The sequence below is a fragment of the Barbus barbus genome (assembly GCF_936440315.1).
Source record: "Barbus barbus genome assembly, chromosome: 46".
NCBI lineage: Eukaryota > Metazoa > Chordata > Actinopteri > Cypriniformes > Cyprinidae > Barbus > Barbus barbus.
In genome coordinates, this window is record NC_136724.1 from 14,118,513 (window position 1) to 14,135,719 (window position 17,207).

At 35.9% G+C, this 17,207-nt stretch overlaps 2 protein-coding genes across 2 annotated transcripts; both read left to right on the plus strand.

Moving 5' to 3' along the window:
* Positions 1-399: 399 nt before the first annotated feature.
* Positions 400-8,012, plus strand: LOC306864746 (glycine--tRNA ligase-like). Its single transcript, XM_079408953.1, has 17 exons — positions 400-711; positions 1,166-1,267; positions 3,593-3,695; positions 3,922-4,063; positions 4,146-4,234; positions 4,743-4,819; positions 5,189-5,334; positions 5,460-5,609; positions 5,716-5,878; positions 5,957-6,121; positions 6,210-6,317; positions 6,445-6,590; positions 6,760-6,845; positions 6,924-7,033; positions 7,116-7,209; positions 7,295-7,485; positions 7,568-8,012. The coding sequence occupies exons 1-17, from the start codon at positions 454-456 to the stop codon at positions 7,691-7,693; spliced, it is 2,256 nt and encodes a 751-aa protein (XP_079265079.1). The 5' UTR covers positions 400-453; the 3' UTR covers positions 7,694-8,012.
* A 1,740-nt stretch (positions 8,013-9,752) lies between these two features.
* On the plus strand, positions 9,753-17,050 carry LOC306864747 (protein-cysteine N-palmitoyltransferase HHAT-like protein). The gene is made up of 12 exons (XM_079408954.1): positions 9,753-9,931; positions 10,689-10,809; positions 13,398-13,465; positions 13,546-13,659; positions 13,776-13,970; positions 14,771-14,980; positions 15,075-15,246; positions 15,335-15,479; positions 15,596-15,631; positions 15,726-15,927; positions 16,071-16,212; positions 16,395-17,050. The coding sequence occupies exons 2-12, from the start codon at positions 10,704-10,706 to the stop codon at positions 16,610-16,612; spliced, it is 1,608 nt and encodes a 535-aa protein (XP_079265080.1). The 5' UTR covers positions 9,753-9,931; positions 10,689-10,703; the 3' UTR covers positions 16,613-17,050.
* The last annotated feature ends 157 nt before the right edge of the window (positions 17,051-17,207 follow it).

Genomic DNA, 17,207 nt, shown 5'->3' on the forward strand with positions numbered 1-17,207 from the left:
CATATTAAAAGCATTAGTATTATTTATTTATTTATGGAATTCAATAAGTCATTAATAATTAATAAATCATTATGTAATTATTTTTTTTTTTTAAATCATGTGGGGTATATTTATTTATTTACCCACCCACCCAATATGTGGACTTCAAGAAATCAAGATAAAAACATTAAAATACTTCAGAATATTTAATAATACAAGAAGCACTTGATTTATTTTTACTTCGTTCTTTATTATTATTTCGCACCTTCTATTCCGAAATTATTTGTTTATTTATTTATTTATTTTTGCACTATATCTACTGACAATCGTTGTAAAATATAGAGAGATTGTGACGAATCTGTCAGTCCTCAAATCAAATGGCGAAAGTACCGAACTGAATCTCCGTCTTTACTTACTCATTTCTGGGGATTTCATCATTCAGTTCCGCGGTGTGGTTGCTCCTCCTCTCGGTCCATGCTGTCTCTGCGGAGCGCAACATCAGCACTCCTCCTCAGGACCGGTACACAGATCGCCACCGTCCTCACGGTTCCGAGGCTCCGATCCAGTCCCATACGCCTGTGTGGTTCCCCTCCGATCAGAGCGCTCTCCCTGTCGGGCTGTTTGTGGAAGAAGAAGAAGAGAAGCGCGTGGCTGGAGATGATGGAAGGACAGAATATGGATGGCAGTATTGAAGAGGTTCTGGCTCCATTGAGGCTAGCAGTGAAGGAGCAGGTAACACGATTATGAAAGACAATAACAAGCATATATAATGTGCTGCATTATTATTTCACAGAGCCATGCATTACATTAAAGACCTGCTTGCTTTTTATACGAAGTAACTTAGAACCATGATTCAGGAATCAAATGTCTCTTTTTATTTATGCAAAGCGGTTTAAATGGCTTGTTATGGAAAACCACAATGCATTTTTGCTAAAGTGATGTTTTTAGGAAATATGACAGGGTGGTGGCTTTATTATGAGTTCATACTGCTGGATGATTCAGTCTGTCAGTGCCACGTTTGATATGAGTCGTTCAGACATACAGTGCAGAAACCAATGGAGGAAATCACACGCAGTTTAAACGAAACTCGGCTCTTTCTGGGAAATGTTGATGGATGCATTTGTATTCTAATATATAGGAGTCATAATAGACTAAACCGCATTTTGTGTTGTTTATTTTTCCATAGGGGGATCTTGTGCGTAAACTGAAGGCAGAAAACGCTCCTGAAGTCGATGTCAATAAGGCCGTAGCAGAACTGAAAGCTCGCAAGAGAATCCTTGAGGCCAAGGTGAGAAGTGTTATCATGTCAGTTATGTTAGTTAAAGATGAAATGTGTCGTTTCTCTTTCTAAACTTCCTCTTGTCTAAGTTTAATATGTATAAACAACTATAGAGTGTGCAACAGTGCCCGCCTACTTTTCCAGGAGTAGCCTATTTAGGGATTTTTAAAAAGTCTTTGTTAAAGCTTTATGAGCTATAAACCAAACCAACCAGCTAAGAGAGAAATCACAACATTACAAACTTTGATTTTAATCAAAATCAAAAATCAGACAAAATGAAAATCAAGCTTTAAAGTAGGGCTGTCAGTCAATTCAAATTTTTAATACTGGGTGCTGCAAACTAAATTTGGCTGTGAAAATACCCCCAAAAGATAATTTAAAGCTATTATTGTGTTAAATGATTAGGCTACAATGGCCTAACATAAAGTACGGAACATAAAAGAAGATAATTTGAGAAACATCTCAGTATTTTTTGTTCATGCAGTGAAAGTCACTAGTGACCAAAACAGCTTAGTTACCAACAGTCTTAAATACTTTCTTTTATGTTGTGCAAAATATAGTAAGTCATTCAGGTTTTAAACAACACGAGGGTGAGTAAATGATGACAGAATTTATTTATTTATTTATTTTTGGTGAACTGTCCCTTTAAAAGTTTAGTTCACCCCATAAAAAAATTCTGTCATTAATTATTTATTTATTTAGTCATTTAGCAGACGCTTAAAAGCGACTTACAAATGAGGACATAAGAAGCAATTAAAACCAACAAAAGAGCAACAACGTGCAAGTGCTATTACAAGTCTTGGTTAGCCTAACGCAGTACAGACAATTATTATTATTTTTTTAAAAATAAAAATACATATAGATAAAAAAATTAGAATAGAATTTTATATATATATATATATATATATATATATATATATTACTCACCCTCATGTTGTTCCAAACCCGTAAGACCTTCGTTCATCTTCGCAACACAAATTAAGATATTTTTGATGAAATCGGAGAGCTCTCAGACCCTCCATAAACATCAACTCAACTGAAATGTTCCCAGGTCCAGAAACGTAGTAAATACATTGGTAAAACAGTCCATGTGGCATCAGTGGCTCAACTTCAGTTTTGCGACGCTAACACTTTTTTTTTTTTTTGCCCAAAGAAAACAAAAATAACATAATTTACTCAACCACTCTTCTCCCTCGAGTTACGTCTTCCGCCAGAAACTGGGAACATTTCAGTTGCGTTGCTGTCTATGGAGTGTCTGATAGCTCTCCTATTTCATCAAAAACATCTTAATTTGTGTTGCGAAGATGAACGAAGGTCTTACGGGTTTGGAACGACATGAGGGTGAGTAATTAATGACCGAATTTTCATTTTGGGGTGAACTAACCCTTTAATGTTGTTTTTGTTTTGTTTTTTTAAATAAATGAAATGTTACTCTAAAGAAGAAACTAAAACTACCAGCAGGTAAATGTCTTTATGAGTTGATTCGTTCAAACGGCTGATTCATTCAGGAATACAGTAAACGGCTCTCTCTATGGCCTACTGAATCACTGGTTCACAAGATTCGTTCCAAACGCGGATTCATTCAGAAACTAAACATCACTGTGTTGCTCGGAGACGCACAACAGTTCTGCTGTGGCTTTATAGGTAATATTTTTGTTGGCAAAATTGAACAAAAGGCACAATATTGTGTTTAAATTTTGCACAATTTTAACTTCTTATTTACTGAACTGTTGTATAAAATCACATTTGCCCTCTTGTTATTCATGATTAAAAACAGCACTCCTGTGATATTACTCTCGCTGCTGGTGTGATATGCTTATCATATGATATAAATATGAGACAAAAACTCATACAGGGGCATTTTTAGGGCATAACTGCATTTATGGAGTTGTTGTCCTGCATCATGTTTGTCAACTGTATGAAATGTAAGATGACGTACAGGTCTGGAGGCGGGGCCAGTGCATTAACTGCGTTAAAATATTTTAATCTGGTTATTTTTTCATAACTAATTAATTTCATAATAAACTAATTAAACTGACAGCCCTACTTTAAAGATGTGAATCATATATAGAAGCAATATATATGAAATACACAACATTAGCAATATAAAAGGTCACCCAGTTATGGGTGGCAGGAGTGTTCTGAAAACCTGTTTGAAACAGCCATTATTTTTACAGTTCTGTTTGATTATACTAGTAGTACAAACAAATTCAACACTTCATCTTTAAATATCAGAAGACTGGTAGCTTGAATTAGTACATTTTAGTAAATTTAGTTTTGTATGTCCTGTCATAATGATTTGCATAATCCATTTGAATTTTTTCCATTTTGCAGGAGCTTGCCTTACAGCCCAAAGATGACATTGTGGACCGAACCAAGATGGAAGACACTCTAAAAAGACGTTTCTTTTATGATCAGGCATTTGCTATCTATGGCGGTGAGTGTTTTTGGTGTTTGTTATTTATTATTTTAATAGCTTCATTTTACCTCTATTCTGAATTTTAAAGGTTAGTCTTAACAAAATTGCATTGAAAGGTTGGCTTGTGCAAATAATAGTATGCTTTGTTTGTGTGTGTGTGTGTGTGTGTGTGTGTGTGTGTGTGTGTGTGTGTGTGTGTGTGTGTGTGTGTGTGTGTGTGTGTGTGTGTGTGTGTGTGAAAAAGGTGTGAGTGGGCTGTATGACTTTGGGCCGGTCGGATGTGCTCTGAAGAACAACATTCTCCAGGTCTGGAGGCAGCACTTCATCCAGGAGGAGCAGATTCTGGAGATCGACTGCACCATGCTTACACCAGAACCCGTTCTGAAGTGAGCATGCATCTGGCTTATACTCTATTGAATCGGTTCATAATCTCTGGAACTCTTACACAGTGCTTTTGTTGCGTTTCAGGACATCGGGGCATGTGGATAAGTTTGCAGACTACATGGTCAAGGATGTCAAGAACGGAGAGTGTTTCCGTGCTGACCACCTCCTTAAAGGTTAGTCATGGTTTATTATAATAAGAACCGCTTCAGTAGTATTGTATATTTTGAATGCATTGAGCATACTCTGATGTGACTCCATGGATGCTGTAGATGTTCAGGAGTAAAAGACAACAATGGGATCTGTAAGAATCACAAAGGCTTTATTAGGCGTCCAACCAGACTCCATGATATGTAGACCACCAACATGACTGAAATGAATAAGTTCTTTATTGAAGCTGAATCTAGACTGCTTAAAGTTGCCAAAATTAAGGCATATACAGTATTTTTGTCTAGTAAAATGTACTAGAATGATGATGATAATCTTTCCTTAAAATAAAGTCTATTAGCTTAAAAATATTTAATAGAAAAAGTTATTTAAAGTAATTTCATGTTAATACAGTAATCGCAGTATATAACATGTATTCAGTAATAGCAGTACCAGTAGTACAACCTTTGTATTTCCATTATTAAAATTAAATGAAATAGGTAATAATAAAATGCTTGCAATGTCTTTGTTTTTTAGCTCATCTTCAGAAATTAATGAGTGACAAAAAATGTACAGCAGAAAAGAAAACCGAGATGGATGGTGTCATCACCCAGGTATGTCTCACAGATGCAATAACTAGCTTTTATAAGCTGAACTTGGTGTGCAAAAGGAGCATTTAATGCAATAAGGACCATACACACACAGAACAATATCTATAAAACAAAACTTTTTTTATAATCGTTGATTACAATACAGAAACAATATTGTTTTTTTCAGCTGATGAACAATAAAAACATTGATAGCCAAAAGAATTCACGTTATTTTAATAAGCTTGAGCCTCTGAAGTTGCAGATGACATAACTGAAGCATTATCCATTGATGTGAACACTAAAATGGTTATAGTTGTCGTTTTTGGTGTGAGTGGGCCTTTACTGTTTAGTAAAATTACTGAGTAGTAATGGGTTTATTCTGCTTTTTTTCAGATGGATAACTACACTCAGCAGGAGTTGGCAGATTTGTTTGTGCAATACAATGTCAAGTCTCCCAGTACAGGAAATGATCTCACACCTCCCATCTCATTCAACCTGATGTTCCAGACCTCCATTGGGCCTGGGGGCAACATGCAAGGGTAAGTAAAGTGTTTACTAAATGACTAAATGTAAATTGGACCCCACCAGACTACATGCTCTCATTTTAAAATATCCAAAGTAAGAAAAAGGATGCTTTACACTTGGGGCTACATTATTTCCATAGCTATTTGAGGCCAGAAACTGCTCAGGGAATCTTCCTCAACTTCAAACGTCTTTTGGAGTTCAACCAGGGAAAGCTTCCATTTGCTGCTGCCCAGATCGGAAACTCTTTCAGGAATGAAATCTCTCCTCGCTCTGGCTTGATTCGTGTCAGGTGCATATTATGATTTCCTTTTGAACATTTGGTTATTTGGGTGTCTCACACAACCGTTTCCATTACAATTTTTAAAATGTACTTAAGTGAATATTTCTCCACATAGAGAGTTTACAATGGCTGAGATCGAGCACTTTGTAGATCCAAATGAGAAGGTTCATTCCAAGTTCTCCAATGTTGCTGATCTGGACATCATGCTTTACTCGTCCAAAGCACAGACTAGTGGGCAATCTGCCCAGATTATGAGGCTGGGTGATGCAGTAGAGCAGGTCAGAGAAGATCTCATTTATGATGTATTGATTATAATTAACACTTCGGTTATAGTAACAGACTTTTGTATTGTGTAGGGCATCATCAACAACTCCGTCTTGGGCTACTTCATTGGAAGGATCTACCTTTATCTGATCAAAGTGGGTGTGGGGAAAGACAAGCTTCGTTTCCGTCAGCACATGGACAATGAGATGGCCCACTATGCCTGTGACTGCTGGGACGCTGAGACCAAAACCTCTTATGTACGTTCAGTGTTTGCTTGAGGACCTTCTAATTTCACTTGTCCCACAGATTAGGTGTTCATTTGTGTTTCTTCATACTGTTTTCCAGGGGTGGATTGAGATCGTGGGGTGTGCTGATCGCTCCTGTTATGATCTTTTGTGCCACGCACGGGCCACCAAAGTCCCTCTGGTTGCTGAGAAGCCCTTAAAGGAACCCATATCCTTCAGCGTTCTGCAGATATTAATAACTACAATCATCAAAGCATTTGAATGGGATCTGAACTCTCTCAGCACAGGATGTTAGTTCTCTTTGTCTGCAGTTACGTTCCTTAACTGCTTCACACAAAGTTGTAAATGTTGTCCAGTTTGAGCCAAACAAAGGAGCCATCGGCAAAGCTTACAAGAAGGATGCCAAGTTTGCAATGGAGTACCTGGCCATCTGTGATGAATGCTATATCACGGAACAGGAGAAACTCCTCAACGAGAATGGGTGAGTATCATCAATAAGAGCATTCAAAATTTTGAATGCCAATGACTCCCAAATATGAAGTAATATCATAGTTTTAACCAATAGTCAGAGCTAAAATAGGTATTTTTCTCAGTCCATAGTGCCCATGAATGTTATTCTGTTGATTCATTGGTTTCCTCTCTCAATGCAGCGAGTTCACCATTGAGACTGAGGGCAAGACTTTCAAACTCACCAAGGACATGGTCAACATCAAGAGGTTCCAGAAGACCCTGCATGGTAAGAAGTAGAAGCTACAATTTTAATGTCAACATAAGAATATGTAAGATACTTTAATTGACTTCTCTTTCTCCACAGTTGAGGAGGTTGTTCCTAATGTAATTGAACCCTCCTTTGGCATCGGGAGAATCATGTACTCCATCTTTGAGCACACATTCCATATCAGGGAGGGTGACGAACAAAGAACGGTAAATGCAGTATGCTGTAATATTCTGAATTAATAGTTTTATATATTTGTCTTGTTTATGAAGTTTACTTCTTTCTCTTCAGTATTTTAGCTTCCCTGCCACAGTTGCACCATATAAATGCTCCGTCCTTCCATTGAGCCAAAATCAGGAATTTATGCCATTTGTTCGAGAATTATGTGAGTAGTACAACTCTACTATTATTTTTAAAAATGTATAGATGCTATCCAAATAATAATGCACGGTTAATGCTTTCCTCTACAGCTGAAGCCCTGACCAGGAATGGTGTCTCCCACAAGGTGGATGATTCCTCAGGATCTATTGGCAGACGTTATGCCAGAACGGATGAGATTGGAGTGGCATTTGGTATCACCATTGATTTTGACACGGTTAATAAGACGCCCCACACGGCCACTCTGAGAGACCGTGACTCCATGAGGCAGATCAGGGCTGAGGTAAAGCAGTTATGGGTCTTCAATTCATTCACTGAGGCAGCGTGTTGACTATTTTACTGAGATATGTTATGTTTATTTACAGGTTAGTGAATTGCCTGAAATCATTCGTGACCTGGCCAATGGTGCAATCACATGGGCAGAAGTGGAAAGCAAGTATCCGATCTTTGAAGGCCAGGAGACGAGCAAAAAAGAAACTGTGGAAGAGTAGACTATCTGTCTGTTCGTCTATCTCATCTGCCTTTTCACTGGAGGCAGTCAGTGGACATTTTTACATTTGCATTCATAGGATCAAAATTATAATATACAGAGCAATCAATGTACACCAGATGTTCACACAACTGGAACCACTGTAATTAAGTACTCCTTTAAAATTCAAGGAAGCTTTGTAAGGACCTAAGGATGACTGATTAGGTTACTGTACTTGTAAAAGGATTTCACCATTCCTGTCCATGGGTTGATAAACGAAGATATAAATCACATGTATGGTCAAATAAATCAAACCAGCACTTTCTGGACCTTTAACAGTGTGTTGAGTCCATTTTTTGTGTGTTCAGTGAAGGATGCGCTGAGTATGTTGGCCACATGGAGGCGTAACACCTGCCAGCTAATTTTGCCATAACTTCAACCTTTTTGACTCGAAGGGCCCTCTTGTCCAAGAAAATATTCTGAGCCTCCACAGTTCAATTAAATGTTTTTATTAACAGAAACTGGGAGCATTGGTATATTAATGAACTAATTATTTTTATGAATTAAGTTTCAGGAACTGTATATTCTTAATAAAAAAAAAGAGGGGGGGGGGGGGGCATTTCATTTATTATTTTAATACAAATAAATGTTGATTTCCATATTGATTTGCATGGGGTTTTTGTTAGCACTTTATTAAATTTGGACTTTTACATATTTTTTCAATATACTGAAAAAAAAAAATTGGTTTGGAAACAATTTTCACTCAGAAATTGCTAGTAAATTCATTACAAATCAGAAAGTTGCACAATGAATTCAACTTGAAATTTTGATGTAGAATGGCTTAAATAGTATTTTCTTGTAAAATGCACTCCAATAATCTGTTTATTTACAACTTAAATTTTTTTATTTACAACAAATATTTTTATCATCTTGAGGCCGCCTTTGAAGGTTGCTAACACCCCCTAGTGAGCCCCGGCCCTTTATGAGAACCACTAGTTTAACAGTTAGTGTTTTTAATGGTTCTCCGGTCAAAAGCTTGTTGATATGGATTGACCTAGAGGGGCTGATCTATATTCAGGCATGCTAATAATATTTAAGCCGGAATATTAACATGTGACATTGTTCTGATTACAAACTAAACTGCTGATCTGTCAGGAATGATATTCAAATCATCATGGCTAAATCCAGTATTTCAGGTGTTTTTAATATGGTATGCATAGACAGTGGCTTCATTCAGAACAGGAAAATTTGCTAATATGAATTGTTTTCTTTTATTTTTGATGGGTGTTTATTCAAGTTAGAAAATGGTGCCCCTGTCCAAATTGTCATCCAAAAACAGCATTGACCCTGACAGAAACAGGTGTGGAAGAGTGTGAATGTATGCCAGGGCTCCTGGCTTTTCTTAAAGGCTGCTAAAGAGCTAATGGCCTAAAATAAATGTAAGTTATGTTAGGGGACTGCAATAGTCCAATCTATTATGAGTCTGTTCATCTAACCGTGTAAAAATAATGTACTAAGTGGATTCTGTGTTGGTATCTGAGTAACACAATTGCATATAAAAGCACTTATAAACGATACTGTACCCATAGAGATTTGTCCAAGATCTCTATATAGCTTGTATTATCTCTCGTGGCTTATCTCATAGACTGGACTACCAGTATTATTTAACATGCCTGCTCTCAGTGACCCCTGACCTCTCTAAGGTTTTTTTTTTTGTTGTTGTTGTATGTGGATAATAGAAAATAGCTGCCTCTCATTTTGGCGAGACATGTCTTTCTCGATGCTTCCTCCCCTTTCTCAACCAATGTTTTTTTTCTTTTAAGTAAGCACATTATACTTGATAATGCACCAGTACTTCTCAGGTAAGTGTTTAAATTTTTTATCTTTTTATTTGATTTTTTTTTTTTTTTTTAACGTATTTGCACATTTACACGTTTTATTCTAACCCTTCTTCTATTTCTTATGTAGGACATTCAGTATGCAAGCAATGGAGTTTCAAGCCTGTTTCTATTGATACAACATGGCACAGTGGATCCGCCCCTATGGGCTACTTCAGATGAATATAAATACATCTCCCATTCACCTTTAACTGTCCGCAACTGCCCAACAGGCAGTTTGTGCACCCAACTGACACTTTGTAGAAACAGAGAGGATGCATTAGACTGTTATTTACCTGATCTTTTCTTTACACTATTGCCATTATTTTAAGTTCAAGTGGATTTTTCAGTATTTGGGTTACGGTGGCATTGCTGTGCTCAAGGTTAGTACAACAGGTGTTTCTAAAATCTGTTTGGCAGCATGACCCGCTAATATTTAAATCAAATAGTTGAACTAATAAGCTGGTAACTTACCTGCATGGATCCTCTCACAAAAACAACCGTCACAATAATGCAGACCAGGTTGGTGTTGGACTACATACCTTTAAATCACCTGAGAAGAGAAATAGACAAAAGAATCATCTGCTGGTTAAAAGAAGATAAAAGATTTGGCTGTAATGTAAAAATCATATTTTATTGAGATGCTTCAGTCAATACAATGAAAGCAGAAAATAGCCCAGCTAAAAATAGCAAGAGCTCACATAGTGTAGATGCTTCCTGCTCACACAATCCAAATCATTGGAAACGTCTGCCCTGCCCACAAAGATCAAGTTGTTTTCAGTTCATCTATTTATTTATTTTGTTAGAAAGTGTTAAACATATGGTGCCATTTATATTTATGCAATTTAACTCTTTATCCAAAGAGACTTGGAGTACATTTACAGCATAAATTTTCTCAGTTCATTTGCTCCCTGGGACGCAAACCTATGACCTTGATGTTGCTAGCGCCATGTTCTACAAGTTGAACTACAGTAACACTACAATATTGCTCTCATCCCATAGTAGTTTATCAATTACCAAGTTGTATTTATAGCGGGACCCTAATCGCTCATTGGCTGTCTTGATTGGAAAATATTTTAATGACCAAATTTGACACCAGATTTGTATTCATTCTAACCGTACTTTTCCAAACTCTCTCAGGTTGTCCTGCACACAATGGGGGTCAAAGCAGCTCTTCCTAGGTACGAGCTCTACTTTTATAATGTAGTGCTGTGTATGGCAATGCTCTGGGCTGCCAGATGGATATTTGATGTATCCAGCTGTGAGTATAAATGAACACATGCACACTGTTCTGATGTGACCCTAAAATGATGTCAATGTACTAGAGTGGTTTCTGTGAGGCTTTTACCGTTTTACATCCACTTGAGCTCATAAACATCGCCATTAGAGCACAAAAATAGTACTACTGTATATTGTATGAGGAAGACAGCGCAGTGATCCGCTAACCTCAGAAAGATATGCAAAGTACGCAGCAGGGATCATATGTCAGTATTAATATACCAAAGAATGAATGACTGAAACAGAGTGACAGAGAAGAGAAAGAGGTATTACAGTTGTGGTCAGAATTATTGGAACCCTTGGTAAATATGATCAAAGAAGACTGTGAAAATTAACCTGCTTTGTTAATCCTTTTGATCTTTTATTTAAAAAATTCACAAAAAGCTAACCTTTCATTGGAGAATAAGAATTTAAAATGGGGGGAAATATCATTATGAAATAAATGTTTTTCTCAAACACACGTTGGACACAATTATTGGCACCCCTAGAAATTCTTAAGAGTAAAATATCTCTGAAGTATACTCCCATTCATATTCACAATTTTGAGCACTCTAGGGTGATTATGAACATGAAATTATCCAGCCATGGCTTCCTGTTTCACAGAAATATAAATAGGAGGGAAAACAAAGCCCAAATTCCCTTAATCATCCATCACAATGAGAAAAAACAAAGAATATATTTCTGATGTGCAGCAAAAGATAATTGAGCTTCACAAATTAGTGAAGTGGCTTTAAGAAAAGAGCTAGAGCAGTGAAAATCCCCATTTCCACCATCAGGGCAATAATTAAGAATTTCCAATCAACAGAAAATGTAATGAAACTGCCTGGAAGAGGACGTGTGTCTATATCGTCCTAATGCACGGTGAGAAGGAGAGTTTGAGTGGCTAAAGACTCTTCAAGGATCACAGCTGGAGAATTGCAGAAAATAGTTGAGTCTCGGGGTCAGAAAACCTTAAAAAAAAATGGTCAAACAGCCCCTACATCACCACATGTTGTTTGGGAGGATTTCAAGAAAAATTCTCCTAGCTCATCCAAAAACAAACTCCAGCATATTCAGTTATCAGACAGGACTGGCACTTCAAATGGGACTGGCTTCTATGGTCAGATGAAACTAAAAAATGAGCTTTTTAGCAGCAAACACTCAAGATGGGTTTGGTGAACACAGGGATAAAAAGTACCCCATGTGTACAATGAAATATACTGCTGTATTTGTGATGTTGTGGGCCTATATTTCTGCTGGAGGTCCTGGACATCTTGTTCAGACACATGGCATCATGGATTCTATAAAATACCAACAGATAAAAAATCAATAAGTGACTGATTCTATTAGAAATCTTATAATGGGCCATGTTTGGATCTTCCAACCGTACAATAATCCAAACACAAACCTCAAAAACAACACAAAAATGGGTCACTGAGCACAAAACCAAGCTTCTGCTGGCCATTCCAGTCCTCTGACCTGAACCCTGTAGAAAATGAGTGAGGTGAACTGAAGAGAAGAAGCACCGTCATGGAGCTGTGAATCTAAAGGATCTGGAGTGATTCTGGATGAAGGAATGGTCTCTGATCTCTTGTCAGGTGTTCTCTAACCTCATCAGGCATTATAGGAGAAGATTTAGAGCTGTTAAACTGACAAATGGAGGTTTCAAAAAGTATTGAATAAAAAGGTGCCAATAATTGTGTCCAACGTGTGTTTGAGAAAAACATTTATTTCATAATGATATTTCCCCCCATTTTAAAGTCTTATTATCCAATGAAAGGTTAGCTTTTTGTGATTTTTTTAAATAAAAGATCAAAAGGATTAACAAAGCAGGTTAATTTTCACAGTCTTCTTTGATCATATTTACCAAGGGTTCCAATAATTCTGACCACAACTGTATTATGGGTTTATGACAAAAGCTACAGTAATAACTGAATATACAGTTTTTCCATATATTATACACATCTATTAATTAAAATATTTATTGAAGATTTTAATATTGAAATAATTTAAGAACATGTTGTAATGTTCAGGGGTATGTAAAATATTTCATCTTTTTAAATATATTTTCAGTAGTGCTGTCAAACAATTAATCGCGATTAATCGCAACCAAAATAAAAGTTTTTGTTTACACAATATATGTGTGTGTACTGTGTATATTTATTATGTATATATAAATAGACACACACACAATATATATTTAGAAATTATTTACATGTATATATTTATATTCATATAATTTATATAATATAAATATATTTAATATATAAACAACATATTTTTCTTAAATATATTCATGCATGTGTGTGTATTTATATATACATAATAAATATACACACATATTATGTAAACAAAAACTTTTATTTTGGATGTGATTAATCACGATTAATCATTTGACAGCACTAATTTTTAGTAAATGCTTTATTTTGTGTTGGTTTATTTTACAAGTATTCATTTGTTTTACATTTGTATAATTATTAGCTTCATTTTCTAATTTCCTCATGAACCCTAGTTTGGGAAACCTACTTTAAATGAATATTTGATCATATTTATTAACGAATAGAGCATTGTCTCATGATTATCTATATCCAGCAAATTCCAACAGAAAAACCTTCAAGACCAGTGTTCAGCCAGGATGGTATTACTCTGGAAGAAAAATGGTGAGATTTTGTCTGTATAACTTCACATTATGGGTATATATAAAATTGTGCTAACTGACTTGATCCATATCACATGGCAGGATACGGCTGATGTTGAGTGGATGATGTGGTTCTCTTCATTTCGAGAGCATATCATCTTTGCACTCTCAGGTCATGTGATCTTTGCCAAGATCTGCTCCTTGCTGGCTCCACAGGTGCCTCTTGAAAGTCCAAACAAATCTATATTATTATATGTGACTTAATGAATGAATGTACGACTCTATATGGCCAAACCGAAATGCTCATTCTCTCATGTTCTCTCATCCCACAGTACAGATCGCTGATGTTCATGATGTATGGTATGCTGGCGGTTTTCACCAGTATGGGCTGGGCCTACGTCACACTCATCCTCTCTCACCTTGTGCTGCTCTATAGCATCTCTCTGGTCAAGCTCAGGTGGCTCTGCTTCGTTGCTGGACTCACGACACTGGCGACTTTTAAAATGGAGCCATTCATTTCCTGGCAGGTATGTGTCTGACACTCTGAAAATGTAAAAAAAAAAGGATAATTTTCATAATTAATCATTATTAATGATAATTTACTATATTTTATTATCTTCCTTTTATATCAATTATTATGCTAATCTTTTATATAAAGTCAGAAAGTGATTAACATCATATGCTTCTTACAATTATTATTATCACTAGCTTTATTTCCTTTCTATCTACTTTTATTATTATAAAATATGTTATAAAAACAAAACAAAATAACCTTGCTTCATTCACTGAATTAACCAGGACTTGTCACAGAACTTTGTTTGTCTTTTGTTGGTTTGATTGCTGCTTTTGTCCTCATTTGTCAGACGCTTGAGATAAAAGCATCTGCTAAATGATTAAATGTAAATATATTAAAATGAAAAGAAATGATAATAATAATAATACATAAAATAAAACAATACATTAAATAAACAATGGTTATTAGTATTATTAAAAACAAAAATAAAATGGAAGGATGATAAAAATGATAATAACAATTGTTCAAATTAAACAATTCAAAATATATAATATACAATTAAAACGCCATAAACAGTATATAACTCATATGCATATAATTATTATTAAAATAATGATGCTTATTAGTAGTAGTACAATGAAAATAAATTAAATGATTATTATGATTGATAATTGTTAAAATTAAATAATTATTACTAATATATTCATAATAAATAATTATTATTCCATTTATATAATAATTATTAGTGATATATATATATTTTTTTTTCCTTCTACGTTTATGGTTGTTCATTTGTGATGGCTCGTCTTTCAGGCAGGGTTTGTGACTGGCAGTTTTGAGCTGCGTCCTCTTCTGTTCTACGGCGGCTGTGGATTCACCATCATGCGCTGTATGAGTTTCGCTCTGGAGAACTGTGAGAAGAAAGATGGAAACTACAGCATCCTGGAGCTTCTCAAGTACAACTTCTACCTTCCCTTCTTTTACTTTGGACCCATCATGACCTTCGACAAGTTCTACATTCAGGTCTGTAACTATATGAAATTATGGTTTGATTATTTTCTATATAATTGGACTGTGGGATTTGGGATTTTATAGCACTGCCCTCTGACCCCAGCAGGCCAATAACCCCAACCTGACAAGGAAGGATGGAGAGATGTGGAATATTTCCCTTCAGGGCCTGCTACACCTGGGGGTTATTATGATAGTGGCAGTCCTCTTACACTTCATGTACATTCTGACCATACCTAGTGATATGAAGCTCCTTAAAAATATCTCAGATTGGGCCCTTGGTATGTATGTGTGTCTTTGTATTCGCTTACTTTTTAGTTAATCAATGTCAAAAGACTACAATAGTCTTTCTCTTCTTTGACCATGCAGTTGGATTGGCTTATTTAAATCTGGTGTATGATTGGGTGAAAGCAGCAGTGATGTTTGGAGTGATAAACACAATATCTAGACTGGATCATCTGGACCCTCCCAAACCACCGAAATGCATTACAATGCTTTATGTGTTCTCTGAGGCGTGAGTGAGCTAATTTTATCATTATTTGTTTTCTTGTTTCTTTAATTGTAAAAGTTATAATAAAATAGATTTCAAATTAAACAGTATTGATAATTGATAAAACATGTTTTTTACAGACACTTTGATCGAGGAATACATGACTTTCTCTGCAAGTATGACTGACATTGTTACTTTTATTAGATTTTAACCAACACAATGCTGTTTCAAGCACTAGTATTTTAACAAAGAATGCTGTCATCTCTACAGGTATGTTTATAACTATCTCGGTGGGAAGCATGACAATGTTTTGGATGAGCTGATAGCCTCTCTGTGCACGTTTGGCATCGCAGCGCTCTGGCTGGGACCAGGCTGGGTGGTTTTCATCTGGGCTTTCTTAAACTGCTTTGGCCTTAATTTTGAATTGTGGACTGCCAGGTTCTTCACCATGGAACCTTTTATTTCTATTGAAGTAAGTTGAAAGAAAGATGACCAGCAATAATTTGCTGGACTTTCTGCTCATGTACTGTAACAAAGATGCTCCAGTGGTTAAATGTTAAATTGCTGGTACTATAAGCAATAATTTCATCTAGAAATGTTTCTTTCCACCCACAGATGGCGATATCAGAATCTATGTCACGCAGGATCAGGGCTGTGTTTAATACCTTCAACTTCTGGACAATTGTCCTTTACAATGTCCTAGCCCTGAACAGTCTTGAATTTGCCAATCTGGTTGCCAAGAGATTGTTACTGAAAGGTGAAGTACTGGTGATACTTGAGCAATATATCTGCATTTTAAAATCCAAAAGATTTTATGTAATTGTTATTGTAAGATTGCAAGAAGTTGATTTGTATATTGTATTTTTATTTTTTTACTTTTTATTGAATTATTTTATTTTTATTTTTAAATCATTTAAAATTTATAAAAAAAATTCTCAGGTTTCCCCTTCACCACCATCACCGTGTTGTTCGTTACCTACTGCTTGATTCAGCTGATTAAGGAAAGGGAAAGAAGACAAGCTTTGATTGATGATCCAGACCCAATCCCCCCTCCAGCGCCCGTTCCTGATCCCACTCCCACAGATCCCAGCACCACCCAGACAGACGCTGCTGCTGCCGCCCAGCCTGTGGACCCAAACAAGCAAAAGGCAGAGTAGAAATTACACATGATGCTTACATTTTGATGAAACCTGACTGGTTTACTTACACATTTTGTGTCTTCTTATGAATTCTGCAGACAATGATAATCTAGAAATCTGGAGAAAAATGTTTTATTGACAGTACTGTAAGAAAAGAGTCATTCGAAACCGCTATTTACATTTTTACAGATTTTTTCAACATTACAGACTTTACTCTCATTGGCTGCTTTACATGTGTAAAAGAGTTTCAATATGTGATTTGTAGTTAAAAACCTAGATGATGGATTTTATTACTACAAATTTTATAACAGTTTTAATTCAAATGAAATACAAATATTCAGTGTTCATATCTATACATAATATGTTACTAATATGTATTTAAAAATACTGAACTGACAATCACAAAGACTGTTTTCTGAATTTGTGATATGCATTAAAATCCTCTTCATTAGTGACTATATGTGTATGTCTTTTTGTCACCTTGATAAGTTGCTTTTTGTCTGCGTGTGTTTTTTGGGAACTTCATTCATGTTTCAAATTTCTGCAAATAAGGTAATGGCAAAGTTGTAATTGTCAGAGATCAATCATCTGGGACACTCATCCTGCAGGACAA

Excerpts from the sequence above, each read along its gene's own strand:
- LOC306864746 (XM_079408953.1), top strand. The coding sequence starts at position 454 with ATGCTGTCTCTGCGGAGCGCAACATCAGCACTCCTCCTCAGGACCGGT. Across the intron at positions 5,335-5,459 it reads CCTGGGGGCAACATGCAAGG|CTATTTGAGGCCAGAAACTG; the intron begins GTAAGTAAAGTG and ends TTATTTCCATAG. Across the intron at positions 6,591-6,759 it reads AAACTCCTCAACGAGAATGG|CGAGTTCACCATTGAGACTG; the intron begins GTGAGTATCATC and ends CTCTCAATGCAG.
- LOC306864747 (XM_079408954.1), top strand. The coding sequence starts at position 10,704 with ATGGGGGTCAAAGCAGCTCTTCCTAGGTACGAGCTCTACTTTTATAAT. Across the intron at positions 10,810-13,397 it reads GATATTTGATGTATCCAGCT|CAAATTCCAACAGAAAAACC; the intron begins GTGAGTATAAAT and ends ATCTATATCCAG. Across the intron at positions 16,213-16,394 it reads CAAGAGATTGTTACTGAAAG|GTTTCCCCTTCACCACCATC; the intron begins GTGAAGTACTGG and ends AAAAATTCTCAG.